This window comes from Dromiciops gliroides, chromosome 4, assembly GCF_019393635.1.
Source record: "Dromiciops gliroides isolate mDroGli1 chromosome 4, mDroGli1.pri, whole genome shotgun sequence".
NCBI classification, from domain to species: domain Eukaryota; kingdom Metazoa; phylum Chordata; class Mammalia; order Microbiotheria; family Microbiotheriidae; genus Dromiciops; species Dromiciops gliroides.
In genome coordinates this window covers 180666867-180691203 of record NC_057864.1, presented here as the reverse complement: position 1 = coordinate 180691203, position 24337 = coordinate 180666867, and the positions used below count along the sequence as shown (strand labels likewise).

Sequence of the window (24337 nt, the reverse complement as noted above, 5' to 3'; positions counted from 1 at the left end):
TTTTTTTGGTGAGGCAATTGGGGTTAAGTGACTTGCCCAGGGTCACACAGCTAGTAAGTGTCAAGGGTCTGAAGTCGAATTTGAACTCAGGTCCTCCTGAATCCAGGGCCAGTGCTTTAACACTGCGCCACCTAGCTGCCCCTAGATTATTAAAACTTTCTTAAATCTAGAAATCAACAAAACAATAAACCAAGTTCTAATCTGTAGTATTTGCTTAACTGTTTTTTCCAGAGAAAGGTCAAGCTGATCCCAGTACACCCCTGAAATGCACCCACAGGGTTGCCTCTAAAACCGTGAAATTAATAGCAGCCACCCAACTGGAGACTCAATTTGCCAATACCAGCGCAAGTTGGGTATATGATCCCTAAGGATGTGTTACATAAAAATTAAACAATAATAGGTAGCATTTATATCATGCTTTGAAGTTTATATAGTGCTTTCATCTGTTATCTCATTTGATGCTCACTACAAATGTGGAGGGCAGGTGCTATTATTAGCTTCATTTTTCAGATAAGGAAATGGAGGTCAAGAAGTTAGATGACTTGCCCAGGGTCACACAATAAATGTCTGAGGCAGGTTTTAAACTCAGGTCTTCCTGACCTGAAGTCCAATGAAATCCAGTCATAACAAAAGGAGTTTTTTTAAAAAATGAAACCAGACAGAAACACACACACACACACACACACACACACACAGAGTCACATACTCAAACCCTTGTGGTCAATCCCATCTTTTCTTCCTATGACTCTTGGAGGAGGTAATTGAAGAGGGAATAACAAAGATGACCATGTGACCTGGGCAGCCCTGGAAGAGGGGTGGGCACTTCATAAGGTTTTTTTTTTTTTTTTTTTTGTGAGGCAATTGGGGTTAAGTGACTTGCCAGGGTCACACAGCTAGTAAGTGTTAAGTGTCTGAGGCCAGATTTGAACTCAGGTACTCCTGACTCCAGAGCTGGTGCTCTATCCACTGCGCCACCTAGCTGCCCCTCACTTCATAAGGTATTAAGAACTGGTTGGAGGAGCTGTCTTTAAGATATTTATACTAAAGTATACTTTTCCCCATTTTCTTTATGTTACTTATTATTATTTTGGTTTATTTCTTTACAACATGGCTAATATGAAAATATGTTTTGCATGACTTCACATGTATTATTTTTTAAATAATATTTTATTTTTTCCCAATTACATCTAAAGATAGTTTTCAACATTCATTTTTGGAAGATTTTGAGCTTCAAATTGTTCTCCCTCCCTTCTCTTCCCCCTCCCGAAGCTTGCTAGCAATCTGATATAGGTTATACATTACAATCATGTTAAACATATTTCCACATTAGTCATGTTGTAAGAGAAGAATCAGAACAAAAGGGAAAACCCACAAGAAAGGAGAAAAAACAAAAGTGAAAATAGTATGCTTTCATTTGCATCTAGGCGCCATAGTTCTTTTTCTGAATGTGGAGGCATTTTCCATTATGACTCTTTTGGAATTACCTTTCACATGTATTATTGATATCATATTGCTTGCCTTCTCAATGGAAGGGAAGGTATAGGAGGGAGGAGACAATTTGCAACTCAAATTTTTTTTTAAATACCCTTAAAAATAAACCAAAATTTAAAAATAAGATACATACACTGTCAGAATCATAAAAGCAAACTCCCACCTTTCCCTGATTCCCAGGAGGAGTAGAGAGAGACCTCCAGGAAAAGAGCCTGGCCCTGAATTTGTTTTCCCTGCAGGTTCCCTGTCTGTTCTTGTTATTCTATTTCATTCTAATTTACCCATCAGTCAGAATTAAACTCAAAGACCCACTTATCCATTCTCCCAATAAAATCCATCACCCAGCCAAGAGCACAACTTCTTACTTCCTCCCTCCTCTGTCCCCAGCCGTCCCTGCCAAACCTCTGGAAAGTCACTCAGAGAGAGCCAGAAATCTCAACTGGGATCCTAGAAGTACCAGGAAAAGGTACACTTCAGACAGCAAGTGTCTCTCAACCCCATGATATGAAAAGACCCAACACAGAAGGAGCCTAAGACAGACTGATAACATAGTTGGTGGACCTGAATTAATTCAACCCTTCTGGAAAACAATTTGGATTTATACTTGAGAAGTCACAAAGTTACCCTTTGACCCAATGACACCACTACTAGGCATGGACCCCAAGGAGGTCAAGGTCAGAAGGAAAGATCCTATACATAGAAAAATATTTATAGTAGCATTTTTTATAGTAGCAAAGGAAAATAGACTGGAAGAAAAGTGGGTGCCCATGAACTGGAGAATGGCTAAACTGTGGTGTATAAATATAATGGAATAATATTGTACCATGAAAAATTATGAACACATAGAATTCAGAGAAACTTTCAAAGACTTGTATGAACTTACAATGAGTGAAATAAACAAAACTGCAGGAACAATTTGGGTGAGGACCACAATAATGCAAACAATGACAACATTTAGAACTCTAATCTCTTCAGTGAGACCCATCATGATTTCAGAGGTTTTCCACATCTCATCAGAGGTGGTAGCTTATGGGGGGCAGAATGAGGCATAGATTTTCAGACATGACATCAGACATAACCAATGTGTTGAAATTTGTTTTCTTGACCATACTTATTTGTTACAAGGTGAGGTGACTACTGACTGAGGAGTGGGCTGGGGTGGGGAGGAGTTTTTGGGAAGTGACAATGATTTTTGTCTTTTTTGGGTTTTTTTGTGGAGCAATGAGGGTTAAGTGACTTGCCCAAGGTTACACAGCTATTGTCAAGTGTCTGAGGTGGGATTTGAACTCAGGTCCTCCTGAATCCAGGGCTGGTTCTTTATCCACTGCTCCACCTAGCTGCCCCGGACAATGATTTTTTTTTTTTAAAGAAAAGAGCAATAAAACTTTTTTTAAAAAATAAAACATTTTATGTTATTGTGTTATTATGTGCATATATATACATACATATATACACACACACATATATATATATATAACCTATATCAGATTACCTGCTGTCTAGGGGAGGGGGGAGGGAAGGGAAGGAGGGAGAAAAATCAGAAATTGGAAAGCTTGTATAAACAAAAGTTGAGAACTATCTTTATATGTAACGGGAAAAAATAAAATACTTTATTAATTAAAAAATAAAATAAAACATTTTACAAATAGGTCTTTTTATCTTTTGGGGGATGAGACCATTCATTTATTGCATTCTGCTTTTAAGTTTGGGGTTATTTCTTTTCTTTTCTTTTTTTTTGTGTGAGGCAATTGGGGTTAAGTGACTTGCCCAGGGTCACACAGCTAGTGTTAAGTATCTGAGGTAGGATTTGAACTCAGGTCCTCTTGAATCCAGGGCCCGTGCTCTATCCACTGCGCCACCTAGCTGCCCCAAAATAAAACGTTTTAAAAGAAAAAAACCGAGAAGACTTCAGGCTGAAACTCCACAGAGAGTGTCCCCAAAGTAGGGAGACACCACAGAGGGATCTTGCCTTCAGACATTTACCAAAAGGGATCCCAGATTCAGGGAGATTCCCCTCAGAGAGGGCCCTGGACCCATAAAGAGTGACATTCACAGGGAAGACCTCAAAGAGAAAGACTCCCCCTCTAGGTGACCTAACAGACAGAGGGAGCCCCCCTCCACGGGGCTCCAGACAAATTATGTGGGAACAGAAGTCTCCAAAGGCTTACCTGAGGGGGTCTTCCCAGAACTGAGCTGTCGGAGGCGTCTCTGGTGGGCACGACCCCCACAGTGCACCTGAGCCTGGGCTGCAGAGTTGAGTTGGATGTTACAGACATCACAGAGTGTGTATGAGGGTCGCTTCCTCTCCCGCTTGGGTCGAGAGGGCTCTGGGAGCTGAGGGGGACATTCGGCATTTCCTGGAGCAGGAAGGCCATTCTCACCAGGAGGTGCTGGGCTCAGTGGCCGCTTCATACCTGAATGGGGTAGGGGAAAACAGAGAAATCAGGGGAAAGCGCCAGGATCATGGGGGTGGGGGTGATTGTGGTGGCTGGAGCTGGTAGCCCAAGGCTGGAGTCTCCAAACTCCCTTAATCCAGCTGGACATTCTTTCTCATCAAGGTAAGTCTCAGTCTCTCTAAGATGCCATTTGAAGGAGAAGTTGGGAAGTGGGGAGATGTGGTAGAGTCAAAGGACCTGGGTTTGAATTCTTCCTCTGAGGCTCACTACCAGGTGAACCTCCCTGGGCCTCAGTTTTCTCTCTGTCAAATGAGGACATTGAACTTAATGGCCCCAAACTGCCTTCCAGTTCTTAATGCTGTGGCCCTTCACAATAAACAGCAACTGAAATGAATGAATATCCAGAAAGGCGTCATATATGCTCAGAGATATGAAGAAATACAGAGAGAGAGGCGGAGCTACAGACAAAAACAAGCGCCCAGTGGGTCCGGTGTCTGGTTTCACACTTTAGTCTCTCCCCCGTCCCCAAGCACACACACACATGCCCTACACCCCTGCAGATCTTGGGCCAGGGTTGGGGAATGTGGTGCTTCTTGGGAGCCGGAACAGCTGCTGGCCCCAGGGGGTGACTCTGCAGTAACCCGAGTCCCCTTGTTCCCTCCCCTCCCCACCTGCCTCTGGGGGTGACATTCACAAACTGTGACAGCGCTGAAGACATTCCAGCCCCCGCCCCCATCCAGCTCCTATTCCCCTCAATCCAGGGAAGGCGCCGAGAGTGATTGCTGGGCAGAGCGGAGGGAAGGCTGGCTCCCCCTTGTCTCCATTGTCACTGCTGGCTGCTCAGCTCCCCACCCCCCCCACCTGGACCTTTTCGGCTCTGGTGCTTCCCCATACCAACCAGTCCAGATGCCTCTCTTCTAACACATGTCCCTTCTAAATCTGGCTCAGTCATATTCAGGAAGCCCCCTCTCTTCTTTTTTTTTTTTTACTGGAAACACAATGATAGGAATATCCAGCATTTATGGAGAACTTTAGGGTGTACAAAGCACTTTACATGTATTATCTCATTTAATCCTCACAATAACCCTATGGTGTAGGTGGTATATTTATCCTCATTTCACAGATGGGGGACTGTTTTAGTTTAAGTGACTTGGTATGGGGTTCACACACTAAGTGTCTGAGTCAGGATTCAAACTCAGGTGATTTGCACCCCAAGTCAAGCACTTTATCTATTGTGTTACCTAACTGCCTTTAATCCAGGTCTCCCCACCACTGAGGCACAGAATTTGAACTATATCCATTTAACTAGTTTCTCTCTTCTTCTCTTCATCTCTTCTCTTCTCCTCTCTTCTCTTCTCTTCTCTTCTCTTCTCTCTCTTTCCTCTTCTCTCTTCTCTTCTCTCTCGTCTCTTGTCGCTTCTCTTCTCTTCTCTTCTCCTTCTCTTCCTCTCTCTCTTTCCCCCCCCCCTCCTGTCTCTGTCTCTGCCTCTCTTAGTTTCTGTCTGTATCTGTCTCTTTCTTTGTTTCTGTCTGTCTGTCTGTCTTCTTACAGAAGGATCATGGGATTTACACCCCGGGAGGGACATTAGAGACCATTTAAAGTAGGGGCTCTGAATCGTTTGGTGTGTCCTGGACCCCCTTGTCAATCTAGGAAAGCCTAGAGAACCCTTCTTAGAACCCTGTTTTTGTTTTTGTTTTTTGGTGAGGCAGCTGGGGTTAAGTGACTTGCTCAGGATCACACAGCTAGTAAACGTCAAATGTCTGAGTCTGGATTTGAACTCAGATCCTCCTGAATCCAGGGCCGGTGCTCTATCCACTGTGCCACCTAGCTGCCCCGAACCTTGTTTTTAAACACAAAATACAATATATAGGATTCCAAAGGAAACCAATTAAATGGAAATTCAGGGATGAAAATCTCAAAAAAAAAAAAAAAAGGTTCACCTATGACTAGATTCAAGGTTAAAAATGTTTCATTTAATCTTTTAGTTCAACCTCTTGATTTTGTAGATGAGGAAACTGAGGCTCAGAAGGAAGAAATCACTTGTCCAAGATCATATGGGCAGCAAGTATCTGTCCCCAGACCCCACAGTTTTCCCTCCACCAAACTGCCTCCTGGACTGGCATGTGCTTCTTGCTCATGAGGGAGTGTCCTAGCTCTCCTATTAGACTAGAACCTCCTAGAAGAACGCAGAGATTGTGACTCCCCATCACACTGGGAGCTATTTAAGGACATGTGATGGGGGGTGGGTAAGGAGGCAAGTAGTGACAGACCCAGACTGCCATTATGCTCCTCCCAGCTGTGTGCAGAGGTTCTTTGGTCCCAAGCACCTGGGAAGATGGACTGAGCAAGACTGTTTCTCAGATGGATCAAAGTAACCAGATTAAGTCATGGGGTTCTCTGTTTGCTCTCAGGTCTCAGTCATCCGACTCTATATTGACTAGATGGCTCTGACCATCCCTTCCATTCTCTGACAGTTTTCTAAAACTATCACTCTGTGGTTCTAATTCCCCTATGTTCATTTGTATATGAAGCTCAATGTATATGTAGCTCAATGTCCCCTTCTGTGTCTCTGCCGTAATCAGTGATTTAGGAGATGCAGCACCACAGGATGGCCTCCAGGTGGCATCACAAACTTTCTAGCAGCTACCTCTGGCTTTGGGAGCTTTGAGAGGTGGGGGTCAGACTGGAAAGGCAGCCCACCGCTGCCATCGTGCCAGGCCAAGGGGAAGGATGTCCGTCCATGGACTCGGGCCCCTTGATGCTTCCTTCCTTGCAAAGGGCAAAGATAGCAAGTCTTGCCTTCTGGGGCCCTGAGAGCAGGCAGTGTGGGGAATGTTCCTGGGGGCTTGCTCCATTTGTGACCCCTGTTCCAGTACCCTTTCCCTCTTCCCAACCTTAGAATGAAGCATCATGGAAAACTCTGCCCCTATCCCATCCATCCATTCACCCATCCATCCATCCATCTCCCTGCCTCCAACAGCATGGTCCATTCCTCATCTCAGACCAAAGCACGTTGTTGGCTGGGAGGAGGGGAGGGTGTTAAAGACTGTCACAGGTGCGTGTGGTTAGTGGGAGGAGGTGGCATGGGGGACCCCCGCCCCCACCTTGTTAGGGATCTGAGTCTTTTCTCAGCTCCTCTGGAGTGACTGAGCTCAGAGCTAAAATGCTCTTGGAAAGCACCCCCCAGGGGGAGGTATTTTGGAAATCTCACTGTTCTTTAAAAGAGGGGGATGGGGTAGTAGAGGAGACAGAGGGAGAAAACAGACAAGCATCTGCCACGAAGCTGATTAAAGCGCTGTGATCTACAGCTTCTCTGCTTACAGGGCCCGGCAAAAGGAATTCTTTTGCTAATTGTGTCCTGGCCTAGGCTCCTGCCCTCCATACTTCCCAAATGCCAGCTTCTATCTTCCCAATGTAGCCCCTGTGACTCCCCCCCAAAAAAAACCAACAACAACACAGACACACACAGAAACTCTCATTCTCTCTCTCCCTCTTCCCCAGGCCATGAAATTCTGGTCTTTGGGGACTGGTCTCCTGACCCCAGCCCAGCTAAACCAGGAGATGCCAAATATTTTCTCTGACTGCCACTCTGCCGATTTCTAAGGGCATGGCATTTGCCCAATTTTGAGAGAGTCACTTTTGACCCGCACAGTGGGGATAGGGGCACAGTCTCATCCCTGCATGCTTGCAACCTCCTGGGATTACTGCCCCCCCCACACAAGAGAATCAGTAAATTGAGTTTCCCCACATATTTCCCTGTTCCCCATGACAGAAAAGAGAAAAGTTGGCTTCTCCATTTCCCTTATGAAAGGAATCAAAACTCTAGCAAAAGCAATAGAGATTAAACAGCAGGATCCTGGATCTAGAAGGGTCCTCAGGGGCCATTTAGTTCCAACTCCTCATTTTAGAGATGAAGAAATGGAGGCCAAGTGTCTTTCCCAAGGTCAACTGGCTAGTAAATATCAGAGGCAGGATTTGAACCCCAGTCTGTTAGTACCAAATCCATCATTCTTTCCACTGTACCACACTGCTTTCCTTAAAGGAAAATCAGCAGGAATTTAAGGATGCCAATGCACTGAAATAGGAGCCCTGAGGGAAGTTAGGGAGTGTCTACAGTGGTGTGGTAGTCGGAGCTGGGAGTCAAGAGACTGCTCTGCTATGAACTTAGCTGTGTGACTTTGAGCAAGTCATTTCTTTGGAGCTCAGCTTTCTCTTCTATAAAACAAGGAAGTTAAGCTAGATGGTCTCTAGAGTGCCTTCCAGCCCTTATATTCTGAGCTTCCATGATTTAGCAGGTACAGTGGGAAGAACACTGGTTTTAGAGTCAGAGAATCAGGATTCAAATCCCATCTCAGAGACTCATTACCTGTGTGATCTTGGGCAAGGTACCCCCTTGGGTCTTGGTTTCATCATCTGTAAAATGAGGAAATTAGACAAGATTAGCCTCTGAGATCCACAACTCGGTGATGCAGTGGATAGAGTGACGGGCTGGGAGTCAGGAGGACCTGAGTTCAAATCCAATCTCGGTCACTTCCTAGCTGTATGACCCTGGGCAAGTCACTTAACCCCGTTTGCCTCAGTCTTCTCATTTGTCAAATGAGCCAGAGAATTAAAGGGCAAAGGACTCCAGTATCTTTGCCAAGAAAACCCCAAATGGGGTCACAGAGTCAGGCACAACTGAACAACAACCGCAACAACTACAACAACCCCTTTCAACTCTTAAACCTATGATTCTGTGGATTTCCTTAGGTCCGAATCTTTTCATCTAAAAGACGAGGAGATTAGACGAGATGATCTCTGAGGTCTTTTCTGGCACCAGAGTTGTAATCCCAAGCACTCCAGTGTCTGTGAGGAAAGGGTTGAGGTGGGAGCCAGCCTGCTCCAGACAAAATGATCTCTGCCATAGAGCCCAGTTCTGGAAACAGGAAAAAACAATGATCCCAAGACCCAACAGTGGTGACCTAATAATGATGAGGACTCTGAATCAGGTCTTGATACCAGCTTCTCTACTCACTTTTTGGGGACATTCAAGTCCCTTGTGTGTATGGGACAGAGTCATCCTTGAAATCTGGGAGACTTGGATTCAAGTCCTGACCCATACTGATGGCATAGTGCCTACCTGGCATATAGTAAGTGCTTAACAAATGCTTATTGGCTAAATATTGGGTGTGTGACCCTGGGCAAGTCACTTCACTTCTCAGTATTCTAGTTAACTAAAACTAAAATTCAGAGAAAGTGTTGACCTTCATTGGAAGGGAGAGTTTCATCACCTGAAAGTTCCCTATACCAGTGAAACCACAGTTCCAATCCCTATTGCCTACTATGTGCAATTCCTGCTCTGGCCCCTCTCTATGCCTCAGTTTCCCCACTTTTCAAATGGAGGAAGGTTAATTCATCCCTGCCTCTAGTCCAATGGTTGATGTCCTTGTCTCAAGTCTCTCCCTACTCCAACCCATTTTTCACTCAGCTACCAAGATGATCTTGCTAAAGTGCAGTTCTGGTCATTATCACCCCCTTATTCAATAAGCTCCTGTTCTCTCCAAGACCAAATATAAAATCGTCCTTTTGGCTTCTAAAGTCTTTTATAACTTGGCCCCTTCATACTTTTCCAGTCTTTTTACCACCTTATTCCTCCCCATGCCCTCTGTGATCCTTAACCTGTAGTGGCTTCCTGACTGTTTTTAGAACAAGATGCTCCATATCCTGACTCAGCTTTTCATTGGCTGTCCTCCATGCCTGGAGTGCACTCCCTCCTCTCCCCCTCCTAATTTACCAGACTTCCTTCAAGTCTCACCTAAAGTCCTACCTTCAGCAAGAAGCCTTTCCCAGTCCTCTTTAATCTCAGTGCCTTCCCTCTGCCTACCCCCAATTTATCCTGTCTTTATCTTTTTTTTTTTTTTGACGGGGCAATGGGGGTTAAGTGACTTGCCCAGGGTCACACAACTAGTAAGTGTCAAGTGTCTGAGGTCGGATTTGAACTCAGGTACTCCTGAATCCAGGGCTGGTGCTTTATCCACTGTGCCACCTAGCTGCCCCTGTCTTTATCTTTTGTTTGTACATAGTTGTTTGCACATTGTTTCTCCTATTAGACTCCTTTGATCAAAAGGGGGGGAGCATTTATTAAGCACCTACTATGTTCTTGTTACTATGCTAAACAGGAGCTCTACAAATATCATATCATTTCCTCAGTAAACTGAGGCAGATAGAATTTAAATGACTCCCCCAAGGTTACACAGTGTCTGAGGCCAGATGTGAACTCAGATCTTCCTGACTCCAGGCTCCGCACACTATCACGGTGGCGCCACCCAGCTGTTTATGAGAACAGAGACTCACCTTTGCCCTTCTTTGTATCTTCAGTATTTAGCACAATGCCTGGAAAAATGGGAGGCACCTAATAAATGCTGGATTACTTTCTCAGAAGGCAATGTAGTGTCTGCCAGGGCAACTTATCCCCTTTGCCCTTTTCCCGAGAGGGGTATATTGGGGGTAGCAGGTGTGAAGTGAGCTCCTGGTCACTGCGCCTGGAATCATTGCTCATAGATTTAAAGTTGGAAGGGACTGGAGAGACAAATACGATGAAGAAAGAGCAGCTGACATTTATAGAGCACCTTTCAACTTTACAAAGCATTTTTCAAACACCACTCCTTTGAGCTTCACAACCATCCAAAGAGATGGGTCCTATAACCCAAATTTTATAGAAGAGGAGACCGAGGCTCAGGAGGATCAAGTGCTTTGTCCAGGATCACTCAGCTAGCGCCCAAGCTGGGGTTCAAATACCGGTCTTTCCTGCCTTCGACTCTAGCGTCCTCTTCATTATACTATGGAATCCTTCCCCCAATGAGAACAAAAGCTTCTTGTAGGCAGGGGTGGCCCTTCTCTTTGCTTGTATTTGTATTCCTGGCTCTCGGCACAGTGCCAGGCTCATAGGAAGGACTTAATGAACACTTGTTGCCTGATGAGCTATGATAGCTTACAAATCATTCAGCCCATTCCCAAACTAAAGAGTGAGGTGTTAATGGAAGGTGACCTTTACCATAGTCTTCTTTTTTTTTTTTTTTTAATTTTAGTGAGGCAATTGGGGTTAAGTGACTTGCCCAGGGTCACTCAGCTAGTAAGTGTTAAGTGTCTGAGGCCGGATTTGAACTCAGGTACTCCCGATTCCAGGGCGGGTGCTCTATCCACTGCGCCACCTAGCTGCCCCCTACCATAGTCTTCTAGAGTTGGAAGGGACTCTCCAACACTACACTTGAACCAGAGTCCCCCACCATCAGAGCTTGACAAATCTAGTAGACCCATAGGGAGGCAGTGTGGATGTAGTTAAAGAGCATTGGATTTGGAGTTAGCTCATCTGGATTTGAATCCTGGCTCTGCTAGGGAAAAGGATCAGATTTAGTGGCTTGCCCAAGGTCACACAAGCAGTAAATGGTGGAGCTGGAATTGGACCTCAGGTCATTTAACGACAAACCAAATGTTCTTTCCGCTACAGAACCTTGGTTAAAGGGCCATCGGACAAGTGGGGAAGGGATGTTTTTTGTTTTTTTTTTTGGGGGGGGAATTCCTGATCCTTAATCCTTAAACGAAGGCCTGTTAGGAAAAGCTGGGTCCTGCGGGACCCAGCTTTATCTACTGGAAGGTTAAATTGGAAAAGAGGATGCCTGTCCCTCCTACTTTCCCTTCATGCAAGGGTTTAACTCTGAAGGATAGTTTCCTAGTCCCTGGCAACGCATGAAGGGCTCTCTGACTAACCCCTTAATGAGGCCAATTAACCACCTGGCATGTCCCACCGAGAGGTGCCCTTTTTGGAGTGCACATGCTCCCAGAGACGTTCTATCAAAGGAAGGGATTGCAGCTCCATGGGAAGGGTCTAGATGGGTTTCCTGGAGTCAAGATACCTCTGGGAAAAGCTGGTAGAACTCATAGATCTTAGAACTGGAAGAGACCCTTGAGCTCCCTCAGTTTACAGGAGCAAAAACTGAGGTTCAGGCTGGAGAAGTGACCCACTCAAGGTCACAGAGGCAGCAAAATGGAAGAACTGGGATTTGAACCCAATTCCCCCGATATCCTCATCCAACCCAGAAGCCTATGGTTCTCCCTTTTGTTCAATGAGGAGACAATGTCTGGACCTCACTTTTCCATCCTAATACTCTCTGTTCTCCAGATATTGGGACCCATAACATTCCAGGGTGAGGGCCAAACAGATTAAATTGTACTTGGTAAATATTTAACAAAATAAAAATACAATAGGACATAGATGATGTTAATATGTGGTTTTCTAAATCAATGTGTGATAACCAGGCTCCTTATGTATGGTTTAGTAGGCATACTAAGTTGGTTGGAAGTGAGTGGCAAGGGCCTGCACTTTAATCCCACTCTCCCTTTTTTCCTGCCGCTACACTTTGGAGCCAGCACTTAAACTCCAGAAAAGACTGGCAGATGTGACCCTTCTCAGAAAGAGGTCCGAACTAAACTTTCTGGGGAGCTGAGTTCCTCTTCCTCTTCCAGGCAGCCTGTCCAGATTTTCTTCAGGAAGGGGAGAGGATGAGTCCTACCCATGTGAGCACTAACCATCCCTAGCTTGTCAGACCTTAAGGCGCCTTGCTGAGGGTGAGTTGTCCTGCTACCTAGACCATCCCCCTCCCAAGATGAGTCACCCCAGAGCATCCAACAATAAATCCTTGGGCTGCTCCCTTCTCTTTTCCCCTCCCTTCTCCTCCCCTCCCTGCTTGGAACTGAAACAACTTCTCTCCCCGGAATACAAGGAGATATGGATTCTTCAGCAAGAATTCAGAGGAGAGACACTCATCCGGCCCTGCCATACCAGGTCATTCAGGGAGACACCAAAAAACACCACAGAGAGACTCAGAGAGGGGTTAAGGGAAAACTAAATTGAGTGAGGAAATTGAAAGTCAGGCCTTCTCTAGTCAAGAGGACTTGAGTCTGAGCAGACAACAGGCTCAAGCGGTAAGGGCCAGGAAAGCCTGGCAGCCTGCCCATGCAAAGTGATGACAGTGGAAAGAGAGATGCCCACCTCCCTGGCTAAGGATATTTGGGAGTAAGCAAGGCAGCCATCAAACTGTTGGCTTCAAGGTGGTGAATGTTATCACTTCAGCACCAACAGAATAGACCTAGAAGGATGAGGATAGGGCTGGGGAGGCAAGTGAGAGATCTGGCCTAGGTGGTTTCGGATGCTCCAGCCCACCACCACCCCATGGCTAACTCTGCTTCTCTTTAGGCATTATATACTCACACACAAGAGCCATAGATTTTTTTTTTCCGTTGGTTTGTTTGTTTTAGCGGAGCAATGAGGGTTAAGTGACTTGCCCAGGGTGACACAGCTAGTGAATGTCAAGTGTCTTGAGGCTGGATTTGAACTCAGGTCTTCCTGAATCCAGGCTGGTGCTTTATCCACTGCGCCACCTAGCTGCCCCAAGAGCTGGCAGGATTCTTTAGACATCTAGTCCACAGCTTTCATTTCACAGATGAGGAAACTGAGGCCCACACTGAGAAAATGACTTTTCCAAAGTCATAGAATGAATTAATTAGTGGCTAGATCCAAGTTCCCCCGGGATTTGTTCCATTCTGCCCGTTTTCCTGTATTGTCACAGGCACGCTATCTAGGCCCTCTTTGGGGCAATTCCCTCCATTTCTCTGCCTCAATGCCTGGCCCCAAATGATGGGGGCTAGATTTGCCAGCATGCATCTACTTGCTGAGTTTTACTGCCTCCCTCTTACCGGGTCCTCGGTGGAAGCAAAGAGCAGCTATCTACAAAGACCTTAGAGATCTAGAGAGCTTGAAATCAGCCCTCTCCCTCTCTCTTTCCTCAGCCTACTTTTCTCCTGGGTTCTTCAGCTCCCTCTGACCTTCCCTTTTTCTCGAGGATGAGGGGTAGGAGGGAAGAGGGATAGCAGCGAAAACAAGAGCGTGTAGAGGAAGGAGCCTCTGAGAGCATCTTTCTTTGGCAGGGCCTCGTTCCAGGGCGCCATTTCTGAGGCTACTCATCAGCACACCATTGCCACCTGGGAAGCAGAGAGGCTACATACAAAGAGGGGGCCTGGATGGTAAAGGGGGGGGGTCAAGAGAGAAGAATTTGGCCCATTTGCAAGAGAACTACGGTGACTCAATTCAAAGAGGAAAGAGTGGGAGACTTGGTAGTCAGAGATCTCAGTTCAAATTCTGACTCTTGTCTATACTATCTGTCACCCAGAGAAAAGTCTATAGAAATATGAGCTATTGTATTCAGAGGCTACTTTCCTTTGGAGCTATGGATGACTTTCTGAGTCAGCTGAGGTTCATTTTTTGATTGGCTAGATCTTTTTGCTTCTCCTTTCATCTATACTACCTGGCACCACCGCCCTTACAGATGTGTGTACATACATGGGTTCACGTGTGTGGCACGTAGGGTATTTTAAAACAATCTCCCCCTATTCCCACAACACATACCCTCCTCTCCCCGCCTCCCCCAATACAGAAATGGATGCTCCACCTCTCCCTCTTTCCCCTGTATCTCTTCATTACTAATAGGCATGTGAAGTAGGTCATAGCCTATAGAAAGTTCTTGCTGTCTTCTTTTCCCCTTACCCCAACTCCAGCTGAAAGAACGAGGATATCGAGACAACCTATTTTACTTCCTTTGTGGTCCCTTCCAGGCATCCTGCCCTCCCCTTCTCTTTCCCCGTTCCCCTTCCCCGCCCCGCACTGTTTCAGGTGGCAGCTCCTCTCCTTATTGTGTCACCAGCTGCCTACTTGGCTAAATCCAGTCCAAACTCCTCAATCCTAACCCCAGCTCCCAGGTTAGTTCTGTGGCTCAGCCCTCGGGGGCTCCCCATCCTCTTGGGCGCCAAAGCCCTGTGCTGCACTCACCTGGAAGTTCCCAGGAGCGACCTGCGAGACGTCCTATACGTCTTCAGGTACCAAGGGGACAGGGTCGTAGAGGCCACGTCTACGCAGCCTCCCTCCCGCTTAGTCTCCTTGCCCCTTACCGGCTCCGCTCTTATTCCGGGGGCTTCAGAGGCTCAGAGTCCCCGAGAGTGGAGGGCAGCTCCAGGGGTTGGCTTTGAATGTTCCCGTCCCCAGCAGGCAAAGCTGCGGGGCCGGGGCTGTCGGCCTCTGCCGGAGCCCTGCCCTGCCCTGTCCTCCCCTCTCGGGGCGTCACAGCAAGGGGAACAGGTGCCAAAGTCTTGCGGTACAGCTCACAGCCCCGAGCGTGGCTCACTGACCTGACATCACCAGCAGGGCTATTAGAGGCCAGTTGAGGGGTTGGGGGTGGGGTGGGGGGAGAGAAGGTGCCTGAGAGACTGGGCTTGAGGAAGGGCATGAACCTCCCCTCTCCTGTCAAGAAGGGGACCCCCAGAGGGTTTCTCTCCAGCGTTAGGAGGTTAGAGGGGGGGGAACAGGGAAGTCAGAGAACCGGGAAAGAACCCTCAAATCCATCTCTCTTTGTATTGAAGGGAGAGAACCCAGGTCCAGGTGCTGCCTTTAAAATGGGGGAGGGGAGAGGGAGAGGAAGTAGTTTTCCTATACACTGAGCTCTCAATCTAAGGTCCCCTCTGTAGACGGGAGACCCAGGGAAACTAGTTCTAAACACAGTAAATGAACCCTTTGGGCTTCTTTATGAAGAAGACCAAGGAGGATTTGAAGAAGGTAAGGTTTCCCCAGAGATTTTTGTCTTTTAAACTCTACTCCACTTTCGATTCCATTCAACAAACATGTATTAAGTATCTACTCTAGGAAGGAGGCTGTGCTAGGACCAGAGTATAAGAATGAAATCAGACACAATACTTGTCCTCAGAGAATTTAGTCCCTTGGAGTTTAGTAGTCCACAAGCATTTATTAAGCATTTCTTTTGTGCTAAGCACTATAACAAGTGCCAAGTATACAAAGAAAGGGAAAAAAACTTCACCCTCAAAAAAAATCACTCTCTAATAGGGGAGGGAAGCTAAAATCATACAGAAATAAGTATAACTAATGATAGAAAGTTATGGAGGTTAATTGGAGAATGGCTAAACAAACTGTGGTACATGCATGGCACGAAATATTACTGTGCTGTAAGAAACAACCAGCATGATGACTATAGAAAAGCATGGAAAGACTTACTTGAACTGACGCAAAAGTAAGCAGTCAGGATAGCAATATACACAATGACTACTACAATGTAAATGGCAAAAATAAATGCTACAATACCACTATTAGGTCTATATCCCAAAATGATCATAAAAAGGGAAAAGGATCCACATGTACAAAAATATTTATAGCTGCTCTTTTTGTAGTGGCAAAGAATTGGAAATTGAGGGGATGCCCATCAACTGGGATATAGCTAAACAAGTTGTGGTATATGAACGTAATGAAATATTATTGTGCTGTAAGAAACGATAAGCAGACAGATTTCAGAAAACCTGGAAAGACTTACATGAATTGATGCTGAGTGAAATGAACAGAACCAGGAGAACACTGTATGGTTATCAAGTATGATAGACTTAATTCTCTTCAGCAATACAATGATCCAGATAATTCCACAGGATTCATGATGGAAAATGCTCTCTACATCTAGAAAAAAGAACTGTGGAATCTGGATGCAGATTGAACCATGCTGGTCTTCTACTTTTTTTTTCTTTTTTTGAGGTTTTTTTCCCTTGTGGTCTGATTCTTCTTTCACAACATGACTAATGCAGAAATTTGTTTAATGTGATTGGCTATACATATATAACCTATATCTGATTGCTTGCTTGTCTTGGGGAGGAGGAGGGAAGGGAGGAAAGGGAGAAAATTTGGAACTAGAAATCTTATAAAACAAACGTTGAAAACTATCTCTACATGTAACTGAAAAAAAATAAAATATTTTTATGATAAAAAAATAAATTTCTAGGGGGCAGCTAGATGGCTCAGTGGATAAGGCACTGGCCCTGGATTCCAGGAGTACCCTGAGTTCAAATCCGACCTCCGACACTTAACACATACTAGCTGGTGTGACCCTGGCAAGTCACTTAACCCCAATTGCCCCACCAAAAAAAAAGAAAAGAAAAAAGAAAAAAGAAATTCTACAAAAAGAAGAGATAGAACCAGCCCCTCCTCCCCCCAACACTTTGCTGCAGTGGGGGGAAGGGAGAATGGGTGTGGAACATTGCCTGTATTTTCAGGTTTATTTGATGTATTGATTGGTTTTGCTGATTTTTCTTACTTTTTTTTTTGTTTGTTTTTTTGTTTGTTTGTTTTTGTGAGGCAATTGGGTTTAAGTGACTTGGCCAGGGTCACACAGCTAGTAAGTATCAAGTGTCTGAGGTCACATTTGAACTCAGGTCCTCCTGACTTCAGGGCCAGTGCTCTATCCACTGCGCCACCTAGCTGCCCTGGTGCATGAATTTCTAATAAAGGACTTTATACCAGCTTTCATCAAATAAACCTGAAAATACAGGCAATGTTCCACACCCATTCTCCCTTCCATCCACTGCCCCTGTGCCACCTAGCTACCCCTTTTCTTACTTTTTTTTTCTTTTCTTTTTTTTTTCCTGCAGGGCAATGGGGGTCACACAGCTAGTAAGTGTTAAGTGTCTGAGGCTGGATTTGAACTCAGGTACTCCTGAATCCAGGGCCGGTGCTTTAACCACTGTGCCATTTAGCTGCCCCCCTTTTCTTACTTTTAAAGAAAAATTCTTTGTTATAAAGGATATCTTTCTGGGAAAGATGAAGGGAAGGATGCAAGGGAAAATATGGAAAATGTAAAAACAAAGGTTACCAAAATAAATTTTTGGAAAAAGAAAGTGATGGAAGGGAGTTTGCAAAGGATAGATTCAAAGTGATCTAAGGAAAATACATTGGGGGCAGCTAGATGGCGCAGTGGTTAAAGCGCTGGCCCTGGATTCAGGAGTACCTGAGTTCAAATCCAGCCTCAGACACTTGACACTTACTAGCTGTGTGACCCTGGGCAAGTCACTTAACCCCCATTGCCCCGCAAAAAAAAAAAAAGAAAAGAAAATACATTGTTGAGTTGCGACAAATGAGAGAAAGCTAAATGGAGGAATAGATACATGAATGAGGAGCAGAGGCAAGTGGTAGTTCTAATTAGTCAAAGGTTAGGGGAGATCAACTGAGAAAGATATAATAAAGTCCATCAATTGGACTTGGGATTCGATTAGGAGAAGAAGGAAGGAGAAAGAGCCAAAGGAGATACCAAGGTTCTACCTTGGATGAATGGTATGTAGATTATCAACAAAAAATAGGGAAGCTGGAAGGGGGGAGGTAGACTTTTTGAGGGAAAGTGATGAACCCAGCTTTGCACACACTGAGTTTTGATATCTATAGACCACCTCAAAGGACATATCCAAGAGGCAGCTGTAAATGCAGAACTAGAGGAGAGGGTAGGATTGGATGGATAGATTTGGGGGTCATCTGTATAGAGGTGGTCATTGAAACCAAGAGTGTATAAGGGTGAAACTAGAATTTAAAAAGTTCAAGAGGGATAAGGACAGAATTTGGGGGAACACTCACACTTAGGGGGTGAGAGCAGAATAATGAATCAGTTAAGGGGATCATTAAGAACCAGTCAGGAAGAAAGATAGAAAGGATGGAAGAAAGGAAGGAAAGGAATATGTATTAAATACCTACTATGTGCTAGGCACTGCATTTAAAGCTTTACCAATATTATTTCATTTGATCCTCACGACAGACCTGGGAGTTAAGTGCTATTATTATCATCTCTATTTTACAGTTGAGGAAACCGAGGCAGACAAGTTAAGTGATTGTCCCAGGTTTGGTCACACAGCTAGTGTTTTAGGCCAGATTTAAACTAAGGTTTTTGTGATTCTTCCAAGGCACGAAAAGAAATGTATAAGGTTAGCAATATTATGAAATTAAGGGAGGAGAGAGTATCACAGAGGAGAAGAAGAAAGGGGGGTAGGGTGTCAAAAATGTCAATTACTGCAGAAAGGTTTTTTGGTTTTTTTTAAGAATAAAGATTTTTTTAAAGGCCACAGGATATGGCCTTCAAGAAGGCACTAGCAATTTCCTGTCTGTCACTTGTTAGAGAATCAATGTGGCATGGTGACTATAGCACTGGGCTCAGTTGGTAAGATCTGGGTTTGAATCTTATCTCATATTCTTGCCAACTGTGTGACCCTGAGCAAAGGACATCTTTTTGAGCTTCAGGGAGATGACAGTTTGACAAAATCAAAGGGTTGTTGTGAAGGTCAAATTAGATAATATCTCTAAAGCAGTTTGTAAATTTTAAAGGGATATGTGTGTGAGCTATTGTTACTGGTGTAACTTTGGTCATTTTACCTTTCTGATCTTCAGTTTCCTCATCTGTAAAATGGGGGGGGGGACTGGACAAAATAACTCCTAGGGTTCCTTTCAGATTTAAATCTTCGATACTATGATTTCGTTTTTGTTTTTGTTTTTGTTTTTGTTTTTTTTTTCAGGGCAATGAGAGTTAAGTGACTTGTCCAGGGTCACACAGCTAGTAAATGTCCCAGGTCCTCCTGAATCCAGGGCTGGTGCTTTATCTACTACGCCACCTAGCTGCCCCAACACTATAATTTCAAAGAAAATAATTTCAGTCGTGTGGTGGGGACAGAAGCCAAACAGAAGGACTGTGAGAGGGCTAGAAGTAGGAACATGGACATAATGATATCTGAAGTTCCTAGTAATTTTTGGAGAATACTGAACCAGATAGGAAGGGGAAGTGTAGGGGAGGAGAGAGAGAGAGAAGAGTGGAGGCAAACATCCTTATCCTGTCCAAAGGAAACTTAAAAATAACGTTAACCCTCCCAGCCAAACAGAACTCCAAGGGGCTCGAGTGCTCATAATGTTATAGATGTTCTAAGAGACCGTCTTCTTAGACCCAAATGCCACATTCCTGAGTCACATGTGCTATATAGATATTGAACACGTGCTCCATAATTACATCTAGGTCAGCCCTTGGTTCTCCCTAATCATACAGGGATTAAACATTTTGAAATACTCTAAATCCTATGACCTAAGAGATGATTGGTCATCTTAGACTCTGCTTGATCCCTTCCAAGAACCCAGGCAGAAGGCAGCCTAGCCAGTTCCATTGTTGGACAGCTCCAGGGCTGAGAAAATTCTATGTATGGAACCGAAATTTGCTTTCCTGTAACTTTCACTCTTTGGTCCTAGTTCTGCTCTCTGAAACTACAGAGACTCAGTAGAATCCCTCTTCCAGATGACAACACTTTACACAAGTGAAGAAAATCTATCATGTGCCCAACTAAGTCTTCTCTTCTTCAGGATGGACACCCCTCGTTGCATCAGTTATTCTGAGGCAATATGGCATCTTCTCTATCTTTGTTGATTTTCTCAGAATATGGAATAACGCAATGCTCCAGCTTCCTAAAAGGTGATACCTCAAAGCAAAACAATACATTAGGGGCAGCTAGGTGGCGCAGTGGATAGAGCACTGGCCCTGGAATCAGGAGTACCTGAGTTCAAATCTGGCCTCAGACACTTGACACTACTAGCTGTGCGACCCTGGGCAGTCACTTAACCCCCATTGCCTCACCTAAAAAAACAACAACAACAACAAAAAAACCCCAAACAACCACAATACATTAGATGTGGACTGGTCAGAGCAGAGGCATGATGGGGCCATTATCCTCCTGTGATCTACATTTTGTTGTTAGTTCAGTTGTTTTAGCTCATGTCCAGTTTTTCATGACCTCATTTTGGAGTGTTCTTGGCAAGAAACTGGAGAGTGGTTTGCCATTTCCTTCTCACCCATTTTACAGATGAAGAAACTGAGGCAAACAGGGTTAACCTGACTTGCCCAGAGTTACACAGCTAGTGTCTGAGGTTGGATTTGAACTTAGGTCTTCCTGATTTCAGGCCGGGTGGCTCTATCACTGTATCACCTAGCTTGCTCCACGATCTGCCTGGAATTCTCTTATTAATATGGGATTTTTAAAAACAGCTGCCAACTTCTGGCAAACGTCCCTCTCTATAATAACAATAACAATGACAATAATAATGCTGATTTATTTTGTACTTTAAGGTTTGCAAAGTGCTCTGCTTCCCTTCTGAAATATGAATAGGCAAGACAAGAATGATCACCTCCATTCTCCAGCTGAGGAAACTGAAGACCTAAGTGACACCTATCGATTTAAATGTTAACCTATGAGTTTGAACCCAGATCTCTGATTCCAAGCCTACTCTCTTTTTTCACTACCCCCACAACTGTTTCCTCTTTCATATAATCTGTTGTCAAATCAGTTCTATTTGGGCCATTGGGATGGTTTTTTTTTTTTTAAACCCTTAAGACTTAGATTTATTCTTATGCAACTTTCCTCTCTGGCTTGGGTCTAACATCCAAAATCTGTCAAGACAATTTTGAGTTCTGTCATCCATCATAATAGCTCTCCTTTCTAGCTTTGTTTCAGCTGAAATATAAGCCTGCCTTCTCTACCTTCATCTTTATACCTCACATATCCACATCCACATGTATACATGTGTATTTCTGTTTTCCGTTCCTCCTGTCTATACATATATACACATATACACATCTATACATTATACATACACACGTGTCACATGCACCACTTCCATAACTGGGTGATACAGTGGATAGAGCACCAGCCCTGGAGTCAGGAGGACCTGAGTTCAAATCCAGCCTCAGATACTTATCTGCTGTGTCACCCCAGGCAAGTCACTTAACCTATTTGCCTCAGTTTCCTCATCTATCAAATGAGCTAGAGAAGGAAATGGCAAAACCACTCAGTATCTCTGCAAGAAAACCCCAAATGGGGTCATGAAGAATCACACAACTGAAATGACTGAATAATGATCTGCCTATCTATGTACCTATCTATGTATCTACCTATCATAATATAATCTATGTGTGTATATATAATATGTGTGCATATAGGTGTGTGCATATGTATATGTTGTGTGTATATATGTATGTGTGCATGTGTATATGTGTGTGTATATGTGTGGACAGGTCCAATCCTTGGTATTAGATTTCTCCAGCTAACCAGGTTTCTCATTGGTTTACTGGCACATTCACTGTACCTCTCATTAGAAAGTTAGAGAGAGGGGCCCCCCCCCCTAAAGAGAAGAGGGGGGGTGGGCAGCTAGGTGGTGCAGTGGATAAAGCACTGGATAAAGCACTGGCCTTGGATTCAGGAGAACCTGAGTTCAAATCTAGCCTCAGACACTTGACACTTAACTAGCTGTGTGACCCCTGGTCAAGTCACTTAACCCTCATTGCCATGCCAAACAAAACCAAAAACAAACAAGAGGGGGCAGGTGGAGAGAAAGGAAGGCAGGCAAGATAGAAGCAGAGACAGACCTGGAGAAGCAGGAATAAAGTCAGAGGCAGGGAGAGAGAGAGAGAGACTCAGAGAGAGAGGGAGAGAGAGAGAGGAGCAAGTTAAAGACAGACAATAAAGATTCCTGTGTGCGAGACCCTCCAGAGTTGGAAAAGACCCGAAAGATTATTAAAATCTAGCTCTTCACTTTACAAAAGAGGAGACTGATCACTTTCTCCATCCTCCTCTCTTCCATCCATTTCCAGCTACCTCCTACCCTCAAGCCACCCTTTTGCTCTAAAGCCTGGTGAGCCTGGGCCTTTAGGGAATGCTGAGGAGTAGGATGTGGGGGGGGGGGGAGCGCATAGAAAGGGAGGAAAGGGGCAGTCTCTTTCCACAGTACTTGGATCTGGCTTTGCTCACCAGCCTAGCTCAAGGACAGCTTGACCCCAGGCCCCAATGGGCAAGAGTCCAAAGAGAGAATCCGGCAGCCTCTGAGGTCGTGCTGCCCCGCATCCATCACTCTTCCTATATGCTGCTGAAAGGTTCCTTTGGACTCAGAATGGGTTTCAGATGAATTGCCCATGGCCCCTCCCCTTCCCTTCCCCACCCGGCTTTCCCCACCCTAGCGGGCACTTCCTCTTAAAATAGCTTCAGAGCAATGCTCCCAGGGCGGCTCTCCCACCCTTCATAATCCCCCTGAAATCAAATCCCCATCCTGTCCCTAGCAGAGTGGCACCGTGCCCCGCCTTCCAAGATCCTCCCCTTGCCACTGTCTCTCTCTCCTGCCTGGGCTCTGCCCTCAGCTCCTCCCCTGGGCCCAGCCCACCAGATCCCTGAGGAACCCAGGGACTCACTGGCCATGCCCTTCACCGTGACCCAAACATAAATCCCCAGCTAAGGAGACAGCCACTGAACGCTGGAACCAGATCGTGCTAACTGGCTTTCTTTTTTAAAGGGGAGAGGTTAGAAGAAGAGGAGGGGGGCAGCTAGGTGGTGCAGTGGATAGAGCACTGGCCCTGGAGTCAGGAGTACCTGAGTTCAAATCCCGGCCTCAGACACTTAACACTTACTAGCTGTGTGACCCTGGGCAAGTCACTTAACCCAATTGCCTCACTAAAAAAACAAAAAACAAAACAAAAAAAGAAGAGGAGGAGGAAGAGGGAGAGGAGTAGTGAGGGAGTGAGTAGGGTGACTTTGAGATCTAACCCCCCCCCAGATCTTGGGCTGAATCAGAAAAAAAAGTCATTTTGGACCAGCACCTGCATATAGCACCCCCCCCCAACCCAAGCAGAGGCAAGAACTTCCAAAATCTAGCCTGCATCCTTCCAGCCCGGAGAATTTGATAAAAATTGGGGGAAGGGGTGGAAGCAGGGACCTGTCTGTGTCCTTTAAAACACCTTCAAACCTCCTTCAAAAAAAAAAAAAAAAGCAGAGTTCCTGCCCTTCTCCCAGTGTTGGGGACTGGGAGCTGGGGTGGGGTGAGGATGCAGATTGGAATATCAGTTTCTCTCAACAGAAGTCTCCTTCAGTTTCCCTGTGGTGCTCAGAAAATGACTGGTAATGGATTTTTGGACAGGCCCAGCGCCTTTCCGTTTGCAGGAATCCAAATTAGATTATCACATTAAACTTTTAAATATGTTTCCCCAAAAGTCAGAGAAGCAGCTGAATCCTTGATCCCTACCCCATATCACCATGACCACCATCCCTTCACAGCTTATTGGAGCCAGGACCAGCTGATCAGCACCCCCCATTCCCCTCCCTCCCTGGGCCCCCAGCTGCTCTTTGGAGATATGGGTGTGACAGCAAGGCTGTAAGATGAAGGGGAGTGGAGATGAGAGGGGATGAAGAGAAGAACCTCTTATTGCATTGAATGGACTTTTTTGGGGGGTGGGGCAATGAGGGTTAAGTGACTGCCCAAGGTTCATACAGCTAGTAAGTGTCAAGTGTCTGAGGTCAGATTTGAACTCAGGTCCTTCTGAATCCAGGGCCGGTGCTTTAATCCACTGCGCCACCTAACTGCTCCCCATTGAATGACTTATCTTTTTTTCTTTTCTTTTCTTTTCTTTTCTTTTCTTTTCTTTTCTTTTCTTTTCTTTTCTTTTCTTTTCTTTTTTTTTTTTAGTGAAGGCAATTGGGGTTAAGTGACTTGCCCAGGGTCACACAGCTAGCAAGTGCAAGTATCTAAGGCCGG

The 24337-nt window shown here is 45.1% G+C and overlaps 1 protein-coding gene across 12 annotated transcripts in view; it reads right to left on the bottom strand.

The window, feature by feature from the left end:
* ZNF385C (zinc finger protein 385C) overlaps window positions 1-24337 on the bottom strand; it is a 78246-nt gene that overhangs the window by 36524 nt on the left and 17385 nt on the right. For 8 of the 12 annotated variants that reach the window (XM_044001256.1, XM_044001253.1, XM_044001261.1 and 5 more), the window contains one exon: window positions 3660-3905. In XM_044001256.1, coding sequence (XP_043857191.1) covers window positions 3660-3866 — 207 coding nt within the window. In that variant the 5' untranslated portion in view covers window positions 3867-3905. Of the gene's footprint in view, window positions 1-3659; window positions 3906-8254; window positions 8302-14749; window positions 15003-24337 lie in introns of those variants that run through there. The other 4 variants (XM_044001254.1, XM_044001258.1, XM_044001255.1 and 1 more) reach the window with 3 other exon arrangements.